The following is a 20,181-nucleotide window of genomic DNA, read 5'->3' as shown; positions in this document are numbered from 1 at the left end:
CCCAACAACGGAGGGGAAAAAAAAAACTAAGAATACCTAGATGTCCCTTTAAATCCTCTCAAATAGCCACTACTGCCCCTCCACACTAAAACAAGTGAATATCAAGCATTGGCTTAAATCAGTGGTTCTCAACCTTTTGGAGCCCCATTATAACTGGGTTAGGGGTTTGTGACCCCCTACCCGGGTCATACTGTGAGAAATAGGATCTTTAGCCTACATATTTCTTCAAAACCAAACTACGAACAAATAATGGCACTCTGGTAAAATAGCAAATACATGCTACAATAACACATTACATGATATGCTAGTGAAAACATGTATATTTTATCTAAATGATCTGGCGACCCCCCATATTTGTCTCACGATCCCCTAACCCCTGGCTTACATGAGTTGTTTTGAGGAAATGTGTCTTGTTTTGAGCGGTTTTCACTCATTTAGACACTTTTCCTGATGGGACCGAGTTTGCTTTGCTTGTTTGAGGACATTTCACACCAGTTCTAGGGTAAATCTCACTTGAAATAAGAAAGTAAAATTCCCAATGAGATAAGACCAATTTTCTTTCCCCATTGGCAAAGAAAATGACCTGAAATAAGGACGAAATGTATCAAAACGAGTCAAACATCTCAGAACAAGTGAAATAATCTGGGACAAATGCCCAACAACTTCTTAACCAGTCAGAACAGCTAAAGTTTGGATTATTGTGCTCAAACTGAGATGTTTATACTGATCTAGTTAGATACTTTTTGCAGTGCATGCCACCCTCATCCAGCTCACTCCTCAAGTGAACCTCCCTGACTCCCAGCTCCTTAAGCCTCTGCTTCATAACTTCCCGACACTCACTGCACCCCCTGCACTGCAACAGAGCTCCACGGACTCCTCCTCCTCCTGACACGCCTCACACACCTGTCGCATGCTTCCCTATTAGGGCTTTTCCACCAAGGTGCTGGTTCTGGGCTGGTTCTGGTGCCGGGTTGGTTCCAGACTGACTTGGTTTCCCACCAAAATGAGAGCTGTGCCTGTTGTCATAGCAACGCTTTGGGAAGTCAACATCAAACATGGATAGTAGCATCTCACTACAGCCACTTCTGGTTATAAAATACAGACAAATAAGTTTATGTTTCAGTCACAGCAGCCGTTAACATTTTGATTTCTTCTTTCTGACTCTTGTTTTAGCTGAAGAGCATAAAGCAAAGCAACAGTTTCCTCCACAGAGACTGTTTCTCCAGGAAGTTCTAAGCACAAACTAACTAATACTGATTGGTTGTTGGAGGACAGAGCCACGCCCCCAGCCGCTGACATCACTGCTGCTCCTTTCTTTTAATTGGTTCCCGACCGGCACCAGATTTTGGAACCAAGAGCCAGCGTTTTTTCAGTGGAAAACGAAAGAACCGGTTCTGAAACTGGAACTGGCCCAGAACCAGCACCGGCCTGGTGGAAAAGGGCTTTATGAGATGCAGCGTCTTGTTCACAGCACTATGTCCAAGTCTGAGTCATAACAATGTCCTCTCGTCTATGTCCCCCCTCCTGCTTTCTACTGCCTCTCACCTCTTCCTTTATCAGATACACTTCCTGTGGTCCCTGTGGTCCCTGTGGTCCCTGCCTCCCACCGTCTTTGCCTGTGTCCACACCACACTCTTCGCCTCGCCCTCGCCCTTCACTCTCATCTCTACACTGTGCTTACTCAGCGCGCCCTTAGCCAGCCTATACCCTCTCATTCTGGAAACCTTTTAACCATGTATATATTGCTGTTTGTCATCAAAAACAAAGTGGCAGAACACTGGAGGGGCTCTCTCCGTACTTTTTATTTCGATTATCCAAACCTGACCATTGTTTCTGCTCTAATAAGCTTTATCAGCCTATTTTAATCAACACAATCCTCTTTGTTTCATCGTGTGTTGTCAATGCCCTCGGTCCTGCAGCGGCTCATGTACTGCAAAAAGTATCTAACTAGATCAGTATAAACATCTCAATTTGAGCACAATAATCCAAACTTTAGCTGTTTTGACTGGCTAAGAAGTTGTTGGGCATTTGTCCTGGATTATTTCACTTGTTCTGAGATGTTTCTGACTCGTTTCGATACATTTCGTCCTTATTTCAGGTCATTTTCTTTGCCAATGGGGAAAGAACATTGGTCTTATCTCAGTGGCAATTTTACTTTCTTATTTCAAGCCAGATTTACCCTAGAACTGGTCTGAAATGTCCTCAAACAAGCAAAGCAAACTTGGTCCGATCAGGAAAAGTGTCTGAATGAGTGAAAACCGCTCAAAACAAGAAACATTTCCTCAATTCAACTCATTTAAGCCAATGCTTGATATTCACTTTTTGTAGTGTGAGAGGAAGTGCAAAACGCTCTTTGTTTCTTGTCACCGCGGCCTCATAATCAGGGACTAATGAGGTGAACAAGACGACAGTTTCTCATGATCTAAAAATAAACCTTTGTCGGACGCGAGCGCTGCTTTACCGCGGCTCACCTCCACATCCCCGAAGTACTTTAGTCACAATGTTTCTCATAAAGCAAAGCGAAACATGCGCTCAGACGTTCTCAGTGGTCCATGTCCTGTTCCTGAGCCCTCGTTTCCATCCACAGCCCAGTGAAGAAGAGAGGGAAGTGAAGGAAAGTCTGAAAGTCTGTGTTTGTGCTTTTTTCATTTTCACTTGTTGTTCGCCTTCATGGTTGTGTCCGATCTGAAAGCAGCATTGTCATAGTCAGGGCGTTTTCAATGCAGCTAAACTCAGGCCCTGTCCACATGAAGTCGAGCTGAGGACCAAACACAGATATTTCATCAGTATCGTCCAGACGAGCCGGCGTTTTGGGCGTCTGTAAACCAGCATTTTCCAAACCAGGTCCCAGAGGAAAGATCTGAAAAGTCCGTTTACGTGGCTCCGTTGTTACGACGTCTCGATGACATCACAGCTCCAGAGTCTGTGATCCAGAATCTGCTGACCTGATAGTAGGTGTGTTTAAGATGAAGTGGCCTCGCCTCGATTCCAGACGAGACCTGGCGGTGGCGTCAGAGGGCGGAGAAAGGCGCCTCTAATCAAGGCAGACACATCTCAGCCCCGAGAACAGGAAGGAGCCTCAGGTCACGCAGCGTCTCAGCCCCGAGAACAGGGAGGAGCCTCAGGTCACACAGCGTCTCAGGCCGAGAACAGGGAGGAGCCTCAGGTCACGCAGCGTCTCAGGCCGAGAACAGGGAGGAGCCTCAGGTCACGCAGCGTCTCAGGCCGAGAACAGGGAGGAGCCTCAGGTCACGCAGCGTCTCAGCCCCGAGAACAGGGAGGAGCCTCAGGTCACGCAGCGTCTCAGCCCCGAGAACAGGGAGGAGCCTCAGATCACGCAGCGTCTCAGCCCCGAGAACAGGGAGGAGCCTCAGATCACGCAGCGTCTCAGGCCGAGAACAGGGAGGAGCCTCAGATCACGCAGCGTCTCAGCCCCGAGAACAGGGAGGAGCCTCAGGTCACGCAGCGTCTCAGCCCCGAGAACAGGGAGGAGCCTCAGATCACGCAGCGTCTCAGGCCGAGAACAGGGAGGAGCCTCAGGTCACGCAGCGTCTCAGGCCGAGAACAGGGAGGAGCCTCAGGTCACGCAGCGTCTCAGGCCGAGAACAGGGAGGAGCCTCAGCCCGAGAACAGGGAGGAGCCTCAGCCCGAGAACAGGGAGGAGCCTCAGGTCACGCAGCGTCTGAGCCTCGAGAACAGGGAGGAGCCTCAGATCACGCAGCGTCTCAGCCCGAGAACAGGGAGGAGCCTCAGATCACGCAGCGTCTCAGGCCGAGAACAGGGAGGAGCCTCAGGTCACGCAGCGTCTCAGCCCGAGAACAGGGAGGAGCCTCAGGTCACGCAGCGTCTCAGGCTGAGAACAGGGAGGAGCCTCAGATCACAGGGAGGAGCCTCAGGTCACGCAGCGTCTGAGCCTCGAGAACAGGGAGGAGCCTCAGATCACAGAGAGGAGCCTCAGGTCACGCAGCGTCTCAGGCCCGAGAACAGGGAGGAGCCTCAGATCACAGAGAGGAGCCTCAGGTCACGCAGCGTCTCAGGCCCGAGAACAGGGAGGAGCCTCAGGTCACGCAGCGTCTCAGACCGAGAACAGGGAGGAGCCTCAGGTCACGCAGCGTCTCAGGCCGAGAACAGGGAGGAGCCTCAGGTCACGCAGCGTCTCAGGCCGAGAACAGGGAGGAGCCTCAGGTCACGCAGCGTCTCAGCCCCGAGAACAGGGAGGAGCCTCAGGTCACGCAGCGTCTGAGGCCGAGAACAGGGAGGAGCCTCAGGTCACGCAGCGTCTCAGGCCGAGAACAGGGAGGAGCCTCAGATCACGCAGCGTCTCAGGCCCGAGAACAGGGAGGAGCCTCAGGTCACGCAGCGTCTCAGGCCCGAGAACAGGGAGGAGCCTCAGGTCACGCAGCGTCTCAGACCGAGAACAGAGAGGAGCCTCAGGTCACGCAGCGTCTCAGACCGAGAACAGGGAGGAGCCTCAGGTCACGCAGAGTCTCAGGCCGAGAACAGAGAGGAGCCTCAGGTCACGCAGAGTCTCAGGCCGAGAACAGGGAGGAGCCTCAGCCCGAGAACAGAGAGGAGCCTCAGGTCACGCAGCGTCTCAGGCCGAGAACAGGGAGGAGCCTCAGCCCGAGAACAGGGAGGAGCCTCAGCCCGAGAACAGGGAGGAGCCTCAGGTCACGCAGCGTCTCAGGCCCGAGAACAGGGAGGAGCCTCAGATCACGCAGCGTCTCAGGCCGAGAACAGGGAGGAGCCTCAGATCACGCAGCGTCTCAGGCCGAGAACAGGGAGGAGCCTCAGATCACGCAGCGTCTCAGCCCGAGAACAGGGAGGAGCCTCAGGTCACGCAGCGTCTGAGCCTCGAGAACAGGGAGGAGCCTCAGGTCACGCAGCGTCTCAGGCCCGAGAACAGGGAGGAGCCTCAGGTCACGCAGCGTCTGAGCCTCGAGAACAGGGAGGAGCCTCAGCCCGAGAACAGGGAGGAGCCTCAGGTCACGCAGCGTCTCAGGCCCGAGAACAGGGAGGAGCCTCAGGTCACGCAGAGTCTCAGGCCCGAGAACAGGGAGGAGCCTCAGGTCACGCAGCGTCTCAGACCGAGAACAGGGAGGAGCCTCAGGTCACGCAGAGTCTCAGGCCGAGAACAGGGAGGAGCCTCAGGTCACGCAGCGTCTCAGGCCGAGAACAGGGAGGAGCCTCAGATCACGCAGCGTCTCAGGCCCGAGAACAGGGAGGAGCCTCAGGTCACGCAGCGTCTCAGGCCCGAGAACAGAGAGGAGCCTCAGATCACGCAGCGTCTCAGGCCCGAGAACAGGGAGGAGCCTCAGGTCACGCAGCGTCTCAGGCCGAGAACAGAGAGGAGCCTCAGGTCACGCAGCGTCTCAGGCCCGAGAACAGGGAGGAGCCTCAGGTCACGCAGCGTCTCAGACCGAGAACAGAGAGGAGCCTCAGGTCACGCAGAGTCTCAGGCCGAGAACAGAGAGGAGCCTCAGGTCACGCAGAGTCTCAGGCCGAGAACAGGGAGGAGCCTCAGCCCGAGAACAGAGAGGAGCCTCAGGTCACGCAGCGTCTCAGGCCGAGAACAGGGAGGAGCCTCAGCCCGAGAACAGGGAGGAGCCTCAGCCCGAGAACAGGGAGGAGCCTCAGGTCACGCAGCGTCTCAGGCCCGAGAACAGGGAGGAGCCTCAGGTCACGCAGCGTCTCAGGCCGAGAACAGGGAGGAGCCTCAGCCCGAGAACAGGGAGGAGCCTCAGGTCACGCAGCGTCTCAGCCCGAGAACAGGGAGGAGCCTCAGGTCACGCAGAGTCTCAGGCCGAGAACAGAGAGGAGCCTCAGGTCACGCAGCGTCTCAGGCCGAGAACAGGGAGGAGCCTCAGGTCACGCAGAGTCTCAGGCCGAGAACAGGGAGGAGCCTCAGGTCACGCAGCGTCTCAGGCCCGAGAACAGGGAGGAGCCTCAGATCACGCAGCGTCTCAGGCCCGAGAACAGGGAGGAGCCTCAGGTCACGCAGCGTCTCAGGCCGAGAACAGGGAGGAGCCTCAGGTCACGCAGCGTCTCAGGCCGAGAACAGGGAGGAGCCTCAGGTCACGCAGCGTCTCAGGCCGAGAACAGGGAGGAGCCTCAGGTCACGCAGCGTCTCAGGCCGAGAACAGGGAGGAGCCTCAGGTCACGCAGCGTCTCAGCCCGAGAACAGGGAGGAGCCTCAGGTCACGCAGCGTCTGAGGCCGAGAACAGGGAGGAGCCTCAGGTCACGCCGCGTCTCAGCCCGAGAACAGGGAGGAGCCTCAGGTCACGCAGCGTCTCAGGCCGAGAACAGGGAGGAGCCTCAGGTCACGCAGCGTCTGAGGCCGAGAACAGGGAGGAGCCTCAGGTCACGCAGCGTCTCAGGCCGAGAACAGGGAGGAGCCTCAGGTCACGCAGCGTCTCAGGCCGAGAACAGGGAGGAGCCTCAGGTCACGCAGCGTCTCAGGCCCGAGAACAGGGAGGAGCCTCAGGTCACGCAGCGTCTCAGGCCGAGAACAGGGAGGAGCCTCAGGTCACGCAGCGTCTCAGCCCCGAGAACAGGGAGGAGCCTCAGGTCACGCAGCGTCTCAGGCCGAGAACAGGGAGGAGCCTCAGGTCACGCAGCGTCTCAGGCCGAGAACAGGGAGGAGCCTCAGGTCACGCAGAGTCTCAGGCCGAGAACAGGGAGGAGCCTCAGGTCACGCAGCGTCTCAGGCCCGAGAACAGGGAGGAGCCTCAGGTCACGCAGCGTCTCAGGCCGAGAACAGGGAGGAGCCTCAGGTCACGCAGCGTCTCAGGCCGAGAACAGAGAGGAGCCTCAGGTCACGCAGCGTCTCAGGCCGAGAACAGGGAGGAGCCTCAGGTCACGCAGAGTCTCAGGCCGAGAACAGGGAGGAGCCTCAGGTCACGCAGCGTCTCAGCCCCGAGAACAGGGAGGAGCCTCAGGTCACGCAGCGTCTCAGGCCGAGAACAGGGAGGAGCCTCAGGTCACGCAGCGTCTCAGCCCGAGAACAGGGAGGAGCCTCAGGTCACGCAGAGTCTCAGCCCCGAGAACAGGGAGGAGCCTCAGGTCACGCAGCGTCTCAGCCCCGAGAACAGGGAGGAGCCTCAGATCACGCAGCGTCTCAGCCCCGAGAACAGGGAGGAGCCTCAGATCACGCAGCGTCTCAGCCCCGAGAACAGGGAGGAGCCTCAGGTCACGCAGCGTCTCAGGCCGAGAACAGGGAGGAGCCTCAGGTCACGCAGCGTCTCAGGCCCGAGAACAGGGAGGAGCCTCAGGTCACGCAGCGTCTCAGGCCGAGAACAGGGAGGAGCCTCAGGTCACGCAGCGTCTCAGCCCCGAGAACAGGGAGGAGCCTCAGGTCACGCAGCGTCTCAGGCCGAGAACAGGGAGGAGCCTCAGGTCACGCAGCGTCTCAGGCCGAGAACAGGGAGGAGCCTCAGGTCACGCAGAGTCTCAGGCCGAGAACAGGGAGGAGCCTCAGGTCACGCAGCGTCTCAGGCCCGAGAACAGGGAGGAGCCTCAGGTCACGCAGCGTCTCAGGCCGAGAACAGGGAGGAGCCTCAGGTCACGCAGCGTCTCAGGCCGAGAACAGAGAGGAGCCTCAGGTCACGCAGCGTCTCAGGCCGAGAACAGGGAGGAGCCTCAGGTCACGCAGAGTCTCAGGCCGAGAACAGGGAGGAGCCTCAGGTCACGCAGCGTCTCAGCCCCGAGAACAGGGAGGAGCCTCAGGTCACGCAGCGTCTCAGGCCGAGAACAGGGAGGAGCCTCAGGTCACGCAGCGTCTCAGCCCGAGAACAGGGAGGAGCCTCAGGTCACGCAGAGTCTCAGCCCCGAGAACAGGGAGGAGCCTCAGGTCACGCAGCGTCTCAGCCCCGAGAACAGGGAGGAGCCTCAGATCACGCAGCGTCTCAGCCCCGAGAACAGGGAGGAGCCTCAGGTCACGCAGCGTCTGAGGCCGAGAACAGGGAGGAGCCTCAGGTCACGCAGAGTCTCAGGCCGAGAACAGGGAGGAGCCTCAGGTCACGCAGCGTCTGAGGCCGAGAACAGGGAGGAGCCTCAGATCACGCAGCGTCTCAGCCCCGAGAACAGGGAGGAGCCTCAGATCACGCAGCGTCTGAGGCCGAGAACAGGGAGGAGCCTCAGGTCACGCAGCGTCTGAGGCCGAGAACAGGGAGGAGCCTCAGGTCACGCAGAGTCTCAGGCCGAGAACAGGGAGGAGCCTCAGGTCACGCAGCGTCTCACGTTTGTTAGAAAGAGTTTGGGAATAAAACTATTGTTAAAGTTTGTGACACATTTGTGCTTCTCCCAAACACCAGACAGACCCATCACTACAGCTACAATGACAGACTCTCCTCTTACAGTTTAGGATTAGAATAATAAACTTATGCTTATTTAAAATGTGGGCCATATGTGGAACACACGGCACTTTCTGTCAAATATGAAGCATTTCTGCAGATTTAAGTAGATCTCTTTAAGTAGGAGCGTCAGGGCAACACGTCTCCGATCTAAACACAACTCATATCCAATCATCTGTCAGTCTCTGTCAGCGTACGTGTTTACAGCACTTCATTTCCCACAATCCCTTTGGCTTTTGTAGTTCAGCCGAGCGAGGCGGAGAAAAGCAACTTCGCTCGCCGCCCCAAGGCGCTCCAGCCGCCTCGGTCTCACGAGAATACGGCACTGTCGCACAGGTGGCGTCAGAGCGAGGGGCGGCCATCTTGGACACGAATCTGACCGGCCCGCACCGCTCGCCTGCAGCGCCTGCAGCGCCTGCACCGCCTCGCTCATCTTAAACACACCTGATGAGTTTTCCTCATGGATCTGTGATGGTTTGACTCCGCCCCTCTTTGCTCCACTGCCTCCACAAGCCACAGGTAGAAAAACACGAGTCAGTCTGTGTGTTTGGACTGACAGTAAAAGTCACGGACAGAAGAATAAACTTTTTTCTTTTTCTTTTCTTTTTTTTTTGTAGGGACAGTGCAAGTTAATGAACAAGCCACACCGGATTGTAGCCTTAGGCTAATTTTCATCCGTCGTCCCCCATGCGCACTCTCAAACACACTCACATTCATCCTGGCCTATTGTACATGTTTTTTTTTAGTGTTAGGGGAAACCGGAGTACCCGGAGGAAACCTACGCAGACACGGGGAGAACATGCAAACTCCACACAGAAAGGCCCCGTCCCTGGTGGGAATCGAACCCTGGACCTTCTAGCTGTGAAGCGAGAGCACTAACCGCTGTGCTACTGTGCCGCCCTCCTCCTTGTCTCTTCTGTAGATCCTAAATCCTTCAGTTTCATTTTCCCTGTCTACATTCTGCACATGCGCCTCTACATCCTGTTATTATCTGTGTCAGCGTCACAGCGCCTCACACAGGCCTGGAGGATGAACTGCTCCGTTTTCACAGACCGGAGTCGACCCATGTGGACGCTCACGTTTACTGAGCTGCTTCATCCTCAGAGAAAGTTTCTGAAAACATAAGCGTTTTGTCTTCGTGATATCGCCTAAACCTGATCCGAACAGAAAGATGGAACATGAACTTTGAACATTGTCCTGAACTTTAGAAAGTCCGGACGGAGGACGACTTATTCAGAGCATCGTCTGAACATAGAGATTGATTACATGGTGTTGGGTCACGTGTCTGAAGTAATGAGCCCACGTCCTGTAATCCATGTAGAGGCTTGTAGAGACACGTTCAAAGTGTCTTCATGCGTTTATGAAGCTGAGATATGCCGCCGCACGGTTTATATTAATAACTGTCATTCTTCAGTGTAAAGCAGTGATTAAGGAGCTCACGTGTCTCTGCAGAGTCTGTCACATCTGCATCTATCACCCACAGGGAAGTGACAAGATCATGGGTTTGTTTAGATGTGGAGGCGGAAAATATATCCTTCATTTATAATATCCAGTTTATCTCCAATGTCAAGAAATGTGGGGATTGTGTGGAGAGAAAAAAAAGGGAGAAAAGGGGAAGAACTCGACAGGAAAATGTCTTAAAGTATCTGCATCCTGCCATTTTAGCCATCCCAAAGTAAAGTACAGGCCTTTATATGATATATTCTATCTCTACCACTATGGAGCACTATTATTTGTGAGGAATGTAAGTATTTTCCAGGGGTATTTTGCAAACCCAGATTCAGTTAGCTCCGCCCCCTCTCTCTAATCCGCCCATGCATTGTCTCTCCACTCTGGTCCATCAGGTGTTTACATTATGAGACTCGCGTTGGTATAAAAGTGAATCCACTTTGGTGAAGCTTCACAAACATCAGAGACACAGAAAAACATTTTGGTGAAAGTCGCCGAATCCCGGAGAGAAATTCCACCCCCTGGCGAGCGGCCTCGTCTTTAGGAAGTGCTTTTCTCCCTGACTTTATCGTTAGAAAACAGCTGTGTTGATACAGTTGTACATCCAGTCCTCTAGAGGGCGTTAGGTTTTGGGTGATTTAGTTCCAGCCCATCGGTGACATCACAGATTCCAGCACACAAAAGTAAACAATATCAATGCTGTTGAGTCGTGCCCATTTTTATCCCTTTGAGCGGCAACATTAGTGTTGTTGATTAATGTGATGTTTAGAACAGGTAGAGTTCATTATTGGTAAAGGTTGTTTCATTTTAAAGACCAGTCTAAGAGATGTGTCCTGTAAGTTCCTAGAGCTACTCAGCAAACTCAAATCTTTGAATACACTTTTTGTGCATTTTATCTTTGTGTTTTAGTCACTGATACAGGTGTGTGTTTGTGTCTTTTTCAGTTTCACACTTTTTTGCAAATTAAATCCTGTCCAAAACGACCCGTGCCTGTTCCTTGGACGAGGTCGTGCAGGATAGACTTTAGCTGGCTGTGAGTCACAGTGGGTGCAACAGCACAACAGGCGTGTCCAGAGTAGGTTAGAAAGAGCTCCTCCTTCACAGCTGTGCAAACATCTGTTCAGACGCTCACGTTTGTTTTCTCTTTCTAACAGAAATAATGAAAAGGCTGTTTTATAAATTAAAATCAGGCTGTGAGACGTCACATTACAGACGTCAGGCACAACTCAGTGGTTCACCAGCAGAGGGCGGAGTCAGAGAGCAGGAGGGCGGAGTCAGAGAGCAGGAGGGCGGAGTCAGAGAGCAGGAGGGCGGAGTCAGAGAGGGCGGAGTCAGAGAGCAGGAGGGCGGAGTCAGAGAGCAGGAGGGCGGAGTCAGAGAGCAGGATTCAGAAAGATCTGTGTGTATGAAGTCACAAACCACTCTGGGAAATAGCAAAACAACATGGATAAAAGCTCCAAAAAGTCGATTATGCATCAGAAGAATAGAAAGGAAGGGGAAAGTACGGGGGGAAATTAGTCAAACTAAATACGGGGGGAAAGTAAGAAAAACTATAAAAGAATGGGGCAAATTGGGAAAAATATGGGGGAAAGATGAAAAAAATTGGAGTAAATCTGGAAAAAAAATTGAAAAATCTGGGGGAAGTTCCGGGAACAGACGAGGGAAATGGGTGAAACAAAATTGGGAAAAAACAAGGGACGAATATTGTTTTACATTTAAAGAATGGGGGAAAGTGGTGGGAAAAGAATGGAGGAAATATGGGGCAAATCTTTAGAAAATGGGGCCTTTTTGTCACATGTTGTAGGTGTGTCCGAATGTCCAGAGAGAAAAAAGTAGTGCACTCGAAATTTCCCACAATGCATCTGGAAAAGTAGTGAGCATCGATGGTAACTAAACGGGTCAATATTTCCCACAATGCACTGGGAGAGTGTGAGAAGAGCCTGACAGAGACAGGTCTGTGAACTAAACACGACTGAAGTAAATCAGCTGTTTCAGTCGAGTGTTTGTGTTTCTCATGAATGAACGACCAAAATATAAACGGTTACGCTGAAAAGATGCTAACGCTAGCTGCTAACCTTTAGCTTGAGCTGTTAAATGACCAATAGCTTCATGCTAACGTTAGCTGCTAACCTTTAGCTTGAGCTGTTAAATGACCGATAGCTTCATGCTAACGTTAGCTGCTAACCTTTAGCTGGAGCTGTTAAATGACCGACAGCTTCATGCTAACGTTAGCTGCTAACCTTTAGCTGGAGCTGTTAAATGACCGACAGCTTCATGCTAACGTTAGCTGCTAACCTTTAGCTTGCGCTGTTAAATGACCGACAGCTTCATGCTAACGTTAGCTGCTAACCTTTAGCTTGCGCTGTTAAATGACCGACAGCTTCATGCTAACGTTAGCTGCTAACCTTTAGCTTGCGCTGTTAAATGACCGACAGCTTCATGCTAACGTTAGCTGCTAACCTTTAGCTTGCGCTGTTAAATGACCGACAGCTTCATGCTAACGTTAGCTGCTAACCTTTAGCTGGAGCTGTTAAATGACCGACAGCTTCATGCTAACGTTAGCTGCTAACCTTTAGCTTGAGCTGTTAAATGACCGACAGCTTCCTCTCGAATAATCCAAGCCATTCACGTAAAATCCATGTGAAGTAAAAGTGTATCTGACTCGTATTTATCATAAATATTCCACTGTCTCATGAGTCTGGTTGGTTTTTATCGCAGAAATACTTTATTCCCGGAGTTTAGAGACTTTTATCAGATGTAGTCGCTCAATCTGCTGGTGTTCGGACACCGGGCTCTGACCGACTCTCGGCGTCTCTGAGCTCACGCTGGGGTGACTCTTTTTTTTTTTGTCTTCCTTTTTTGGTGACGATAGTAACGCCTGTAAAAGTGTCAAAACAGTCGTTCTTTTTCTTGCAGCGCGGAGAAAGTCGTGGCTTGTGTCCGAATCGCCACAGAATCAGTGACTCTACAGTGCGGCCTGTGTAGTGAATGAGGGGTTAGGGACTAGTGTGGACATTCAGACACAGCCTGACATATCATTTTGCCAACACGCCCTGGACAAAAGGTCATGAGTTTGTGCTCCTGCTCGTCCACTCGCTCTGAAAGTGACCCACTCTGTCCCCCTCTGTCCCGCTCTGAAAGTGACCCACTCTGTCCCCCTCTGTCCCGCTCTGAAAGTGACCCACTCTGTCCCCCTCTGTCCCGCTCTGAAAGTGACCCGCTCTGTCCTTCTCTGTCCCGCTCTGTCCTTCTCTGTCCCGCTCTGTCCCGCTCTGTCCCGCTCTGTCCCGCTCTGAAAGTGACCCGCTCTGTCCCGCTCTGTCCCGCTCTGAAAGTGACCCGCTCTGTCCCGCTCTGAAAGTGACCCGCTCTGTCCCGCTCTGAAAGTGACCCGCTCTGTCCCGCTCTGTCCTTCTCTGTCCCGCTCTGTCCCGCTCTGTCCCGCTCTGTCCCGCTCTGAAAGTGACCCGCTCTGTCCCGCTCTGAAAGTGACCCGCTCTGTCCCGCTCTGAAAGTGACCCGCTCTGTCCCGCTCTGAAAGTGACCCGCTCTCTACTGCTCTGTCCCGCAGCTCGGCTTCTTCCGGAGGCAGAAGCGGCGAGAGGAGGACGACCCCGCCCCCAAAGAGGAGCGGTAACAGCAGCTGAGGCCCGTCGCGGAGCTGCGCACAGGGACCACTCTCAGGGACCGCTGCACTCACCCGCGGCGGCAGGACGGCGGGACCACGGCGGGACCACGGCGGGACCTCCGACCCTCCGCCCCCTTCAGCCCGGCCGTGGGACTGCTCCGGGTTTGGACAGACTTTTGTGGGCAGAGACCGGCTCCGTGAAGCTCGTATTTATTAGACTCTGGATGGAAAAGCTCCTGGTGTATAAGGACGTTACTGTTTATCTGATGAATATTAATTTATGAAGAGCGTAAAGCGAGGAGAGAGGGAGATGTTTGACCTGCCGGGGCTCCACACGTTACCTCAGGGATCTCCAACCCGAGAGCCCGAGGAGGAACCGGAAACTGCTCCACTTTCCACTTCAAACTTCAACAAAAACACTGATTCTGGGGGAAATGTGGAAAAGCTTTGGGAGCTTCTGGTTGGAGATCCCTGTGTTTCCTGTTGTGAACCTCAGCATTAAAACCAAGGTCATGTTTAAGGTTTTGGAGGAAAAACAACACGAATCCAAACCCTGGAGATGATGCTCTGAGGAGGATTTGGCCAAAACAATGACTTGGCAAATGGAAATCGTTCTGTTGTGTTTCATGTTGTCTTTTTTTATATCGCGGGCGTTTCAGGCCCAGATTCAGCTCCACGTCTGTACAGCTTTGGACCTGAACAACGGTCTTCTCAGAACTTCTTCCAAATGTTCCGATCTAACTGATGAAGGAAGGTTTGGCACTCCAGAGTTTCTTTCACTTAAAGGGACAGGCCGTCGTTTTTCCATACTGAGATCTGTTCTTACCTGAGCTTAGACGAGTTCATATGTACCTGTCTGGTCTTCACGCGTGTCCCCAGTCACAGCACAGACGGCGTTAGCATTTAGCCTCTATAGCTCCAAACCAGGTGAAGACAGAAGCTACCGAGCTCTTCAAGTTCTCCCTATTTAAACATGGTTACGTGAAGTGCTGCACCCGAAGTGGATAAAAAGGGAACTATATTGTGAGGCGTAATAATACCAGGAGTAGTTCCACATCCGCGCAGTAAAGTGAAGATATTACTGTGCGGATGTGGAAGGAGGAGAGGCTAAATGCTAACGCCGAGGACACGCGTGAAGACCAGACAGGTCCACATGAACTCGTCTAAGCTCAGGTAAGAACAGATCTCAGTATGGAAACACGGTGGCCTGTTCCTTTAAGTGAAACATTCCTCCCTGGTCAGTCAGTGCAGTTACACATGTGTTTCTTTCCTTTGAGTTTATTGGAACAACACAAAAAAACAGCTAATGTCACATAATTTCATATCACATTTTTTCATAAAAAGGGCCCAACAAAATGATTGGCTCCTTGAAGAACCTCTATCACCCTTGGAGACGAGACAAGTCTCCAGGTCGTCTCTGAAAACGACCAGGTTTCTCTCAAAAGACTCGACTCTTTTAGACTCTTCTTCATATCCGATTGCAGGGACGTTGCAGGGACGTCACAGAAACGTCCCACAGGTGGAGGACGACAAACACAACAGCTTCGCAGAGACCTCTCGGAGACCATGAGAGACTCTGCTGGATCAAACCCTGTGGAGACTCGTCTTGGAGACCTCTCTGTTCAGCAGCAACTCGAGTCTTAAACTAGTCTCCAGGCAGGTGGGACTGGCCCTCTCTAGGCGCTGCATCTCTCTGAGGTGAGGACCATCACTTAACATGGGATTTCCATCTGGGTTCATTTCTGCCACTTCAGAACTTGCCATGGCGTCCCAGAAGGTTCTGATAATCTTCAGATTTCATGATTCTATCTTGGTCTCATCTGTCCACCAGGGGGACGATGTGTCTCTGTCTCTTTATGTCTCTGTCAGCGGTGTGGTCCTCCTGGACCTCCTGCCAGAGCCTTTTATCTCATTCAGACGGGCGCACCGTGAGCCTGCGGGACAGCTGGAGTTTAGTTAAAGGAGTTTGGAGGCTGATTATCCATCATTTATCCATCATCCGGCCAATCCTGCGTTTCAACCTTTCATTGTTTCAAAGGAAATGAACAGATTTATACCAAAACATGTGTAATTGCACTCATTTAATGGTGAAACATCTGGGCTGCCAACACTTTGGTCCATGACTGTGGATGATACAAACTCACTAAATGAAAGGTAAAAGTGAAAATGCTTTAATATGTGTCAAATAGACCAGTGTTTTTCAACCTTTGTTGAGCCAAGGCACATTTTCTTCATTGAAATAATCACGAGGCACCACCAGCATAAAATGTTCTCATCAAAGTGTCTTGAATAGGAACACCGTATAGTCTCACAATGCCTCAATACATCACTAAATCTCATGTCTCAAAGAAATTAACTGATATGGAAGAGTATAATATGGTTCCTCTGCCGATCACCAGACAGCACAGACACTCGAAGACGGTACATTATTTGTGGATAATAAGGCATTTGTTTAAAAAAAAAAAAAACAACGAGGTGAGATTGGATAATTTCCCAAGGCACAGCAGACAATATCTCACGGCGCACGAGTGCCACGGCACAGTGGTTGAAAAACACTGAAATAGACAGACAGAGCTCAGGATTGTGTCAAACCCGCTCAGACGTCTGGGATCAGGATCAGGTTCCACCATAATAAACCCATGGAGAGTTCCTGATGTAAAATACTGGAGTCACTGATGTTGGACTGTACCGGGAGACCTTTCTTTTTTACAATGCTGAAAAGTGTCACCGCTCGAGAACCCCTGACCTCTCACGACAGGTTTTCACTTTCAGTCCTGATCTTCTGTTCTTACATCAGAACTAAAGGTATTTTCTGTAAACGGGACAGTCCTGGACGTTCAGTCTGGGGAGGGAGAACGTCCTGCTCCTCCTCTGCACACGGAGAGTTAGAACATGTGATGCACTTGAGTTTCATTCAGCCTTTCTCCCGAGTCCCATTGTGACTGTGAGAAGAGGAACCCCCCCCACACCCCCCCCAGCAGCAGGTGTGTGACGGACAGTTAATCCCACGTCGGGGGACTGAGGGATTATGTGGATTATGTCTGGGACGGTGAGGAGGCTCCATCGCACACCTGTAAGTCACGCTTCGTATTTGTACAAGAGAAACGACCACACGGTTTATAATAAAATCAAACAAATATGAGCTCAGCTGTCGGAGTCATTTTCTCTACATTTTTTCAAAAGCTCATGTCTATGAATTACAAGTGATAATGGTTTTAAGTCCTCAGGCAGGGGTCATGTAGGAGTGGAACCATAGAAATAAAGAGAAGCGTCATTCGATCCTCACGCAGGTCTGGCAGACTTTCCAGATTCCACTCGCCGATGTTCCCTTTAGCCGTTAGCATTAGCCACCAAACAATGCAGATGTTTTCCGCTGTTGTCAACCCATCGACCACATTTAGGCAGAGGTGTAGCCTGCCATAAGGCCCTGCCGTAAGGCCCTGCCTGGGCCCCCGACAGTCAAGGGCCCCATGGAGCAACCCAAAGCCTGCAGTAAACGCTTGATACACACAGTCTCCCTATTGATTTTGGTGATGCAGTTACATCATCTCTCCACCACCGCTTCATGGCGCTGTTCCTCCCTCATGTAAACTTCTAATGAGCAGTGACAGACTTTTACTCACGGCTCCACCAGGTTCTGTTTCTAAAGTGAAACCAGTTTATCGTAACTCCCTTCATGACCTAAAGAACCTCAGCCTCTGTTCTGAGGGAAACGTATGCAGAGAACTGCATTATGGGAGTTGTCAGGTGACCCGCTCCTCCCCCAGTGCGCAGTACACAGAGCGGCCACCAGAGGGCCCCCGACTGCTACGCCACTGCAGTTAGGGGAGGCCAAAGCCAAGTTAGAAATGATGGATGGATAGATAGATAGATAGATAGATAGATAGATAGATAGATAGATAGATAGATAGATAGATAGATAGATAGATAGATAGATAGATAGATAGATAGATAGATAGATAGATAATGAATTTAAAAAATAACATATTGTCTTGAAAATACACTAAGACGCCATAAGAAGCAAAGCAGGTTTGTACATTTATTTATTTATTTTATTTGTTTAAGAAAACACCGAATAAGAACAGAAATGTTTAGTGTCGATTGTGAAACGACTGCAGATGAAGCGTCAGCCTTAGTGCGCCCCCTGGTGGCTGTGGGGCCTCATGTTACCCATGTCGTCAGATTTGGATTAAAAGTCAAACTGAAAAAAGGAAACTTTGGTAAATGGTCTCAACTTATAAAGCGCTTTTCCACCGACATTAGGCTCTCAAAGCGCTTTACAGCCAGGATCCACTCACACATTCACACACCAGTGTACGCAGACACTGGGGGCAATGTGGGGGAAGTGTCTTGCCCAAGGACACAACGACAGTGTGCACTTTCAGGAGGAGGGAATCGAACCCCTGACCTTCCGATCATGAGACGACCCGCTCCACCATCTGCGCCACCGTCGCCCTTTACGACCATTAGGATTCATATATTAGTATTATTTACAATTACTTCTTTTAGAACATCTTTTTTACAGAGAAAGAAGAATGTTTCCCACATACAGAAGTCCGTGTGTTTCACCTGTGGTTCAGTCAGTGACGTCTTTGGAGCTTTTGTTCTAAATAAGACTTCAGATAAAACACTGGCAGTCACTGTAGAAACAGGAGGAAACGCCTCCAAATGTAAAACAGTAAAAGTGTTTTGTACAAACTCATCTCAGATCTCCAGGTCAGAATCACCTGAGAATTCGAATTGGCCTATTGTGCATGTTTTGGGTGAATGAGGAAATGAGAAGCTGAGTCTTTCACTCGTTACTTTCCACAAAGCCTCGCGATGACGTCCGGGAGCTCCGTTCATCTGTGTCTTATTTTAACCAGTTTATTCTCGCGGATCATCTTTATGAAACATCATGACCTGCGGGTCTTCATGTGTGTCCATGTCCCTCACAGCAGCCTGGACATTAAATAAATAAATACATAAATAAAGTCCTCTTTCTCTTTCAACATGTGGAGGAATCAAACATGGGACACAGTTCTGGAACTTGGCGTCAAATGTACCAAAGTGTTTTGTCCATAATGACGCGCAGAGGGAGGAGGCTCTTTATACAGCTCAAAGATCATGACTCCTCTGCACCTCCTCTGAGCCTCCTGCGCCTCCTGTACCTCCTGCACCTCCTGTACCTCCTGCGCCTCCTCTGCGCCTCCTGTACCTCCTGTACCTCCTCTGAGCCTCCGCTCATGCTGGCACTTGATCAGAGCCCGGAGTCCCTCTGCCCACTCAGAGCCCTGGCAGGTGCAGTGAACACACAGACATTCCTCAGAATCCTCAGCGCGCAGAGCGGTCAGTTCCTCGCGGGGATGACGTCAGCTCCTCGCGGGGATGACGTCAGTCCCTCGCGGGGGGAGACAGGGGAGCGCATCGTGCTCTTGGACGCGGACAGTCCTTTTCGGTCAATGATGGACAGAGTGTAGTCCGTGTGGTCCAGCGCGCGCGGCCCCACGCCGTGCGTATCGCCGTGCGTAAAAGAGCGCGTGGCACAGCCTTTGTGGGAGCTGTGCGCGGGGACCTTCCAGAGCGCCCCGCTCAACATCTGGCGGATCTCCGGCCTCATGAGGCAGTACAGCACCGGGTTCAGGCAGCTGTTCGTGTGCGCGAGGCACACGGTCACGGGGAACACGTACGTGTGCACGAGGTAGTAGGACCTGTCCCAGCGGACAGCGTTGAACTTGACCAGGACCCCCCACAGAGTGATGGCGTGGTTGGGCATCCAGCAGCAGAAGAAGGACAGCACCACGACGGCCACAGAGCGGGTGACGCGCGAGCGGCGCCGCGGGTTCGCCGTGCGCATGCTGCGGTGGCGCACGAAGCGCAGCAGCAGCACGTAGTGCGCGGACACGATGAGCATCGGCAGCACGAAGGCCACGAGGATCTTCTGGATGTGATACAGCGCGAGCCAGTCGTAGCCCTCAGGAAAGCGCAGCAGACACAGCTTCTCCCCCGCCACCACCGTCACCGTGGAGAACACGGCTGTGGGAGCCGTGGCGACGCTCGCGGCCGCCCACAGCACCGCGCACACCCAGCGCACGCCGCGCGAGCGCCTGCCGGATCTCTTCTTCAGCGCTGAAGACACGGACTGGTACCGGGTCACGCTCATGGCCGTGAGGAAGAACACACTGGCGTACATGTTCATGACGGTGACGGACAGGATGATCTTACACATGGCGTCTCCAAACGGCCAGCTGAAGTCCAGCGCGGTGTCCACGGCCCAGAACGGCAGCGTCAGCACGAACTGGAAGTCCGTCACGGCTAAGTTCAGGATGAACGTGTTGATGCTGGACTTCTTCCGTCCCTGGCGGAGCTTCATGAGGAAGAAGACCAGGAGGTTTCCCACCAGCCCCACGGCGCACACCAGGCTGTAGACCACGGAGATGAGGATGCGCAGGATGGAGCTGCCGTCTGCGCTCATGTCCATGTCCGTGGAGCTGTTCCAGAGCGCGCTCTGGTTGTGCCACCCCTCCATGTCCTCGCGCTGCTGCACGCGCACTCAACAGCAGGACGCACGAGCCCAGTGGTGCCGTCTGTGCAGAAGAGAGAGAGACGCTCCTCGCGCCTCAGCATCTGCAGAAAGAGCGTCTGACTGACGCCTGACTGACGCCTTTATAACTATGACAGCACTGAGCTGCTCTCGGATTGGTCAGTCCCGCCACGAGCCACAGCAGCGCAGATGGCACGTGCACAGCCTGATCATATACAGTGGGGAAAAA

General features: G+C 52.4%; 2 protein-coding genes across 2 annotated transcripts in view; one reads left to right on the top strand and one right to left on the bottom strand.

The window, feature by feature from the left end:
- Nucleotides 1–13,498, top strand: part of itga11a (integrin, alpha 11a) — a 163,710-nt gene extending 150,212 nt beyond the window's left edge. The window contains exon 30 of the mRNA XM_079554675.1: nucleotides 13,373–13,498. Within this exon, the coding sequence (XP_079410801.1) occupies nucleotides 13,373–13,438 (66 nt within the window). The 3' untranslated portion in view covers nucleotides 13,439–13,498. The remainder of the gene's footprint in view (nucleotides 1–13,372) is intronic.
- Nucleotides 13,499–18,758: 5,260 nt separating this feature from the next.
- Nucleotides 18,759–19,887, bottom strand: LOC306961694 (relaxin-3 receptor 1-like; the record flags this gene model as incomplete). Its single annotated transcript, XM_079554539.1, has 1 exon — nucleotides 18,759–19,887. Exon 1 carries the CDS (start codon nucleotides 19,881–19,883, stop codon nucleotides 18,759–18,761), a length of 1,125 nt encoding a protein of 374 aa, XP_079410665.1. The 5' UTR covers nucleotides 19,884–19,887.
- Between the last annotated feature and the right edge of the window lie 294 nt (nucleotides 19,888–20,181).

The sequence above is a fragment of the Gobius niger genome (assembly GCF_951799975.1).
Source record: "Gobius niger genome assembly, chromosome: 4".
Classification (NCBI taxonomy): Eukaryota; Metazoa; Chordata; class Actinopteri; order Gobiiformes; family Gobiidae; genus Gobius; species Gobius niger.
Note: the sequence above shows the minus strand (reverse complement) of the source record. Positions and strands in the feature narration are given on the sequence as shown.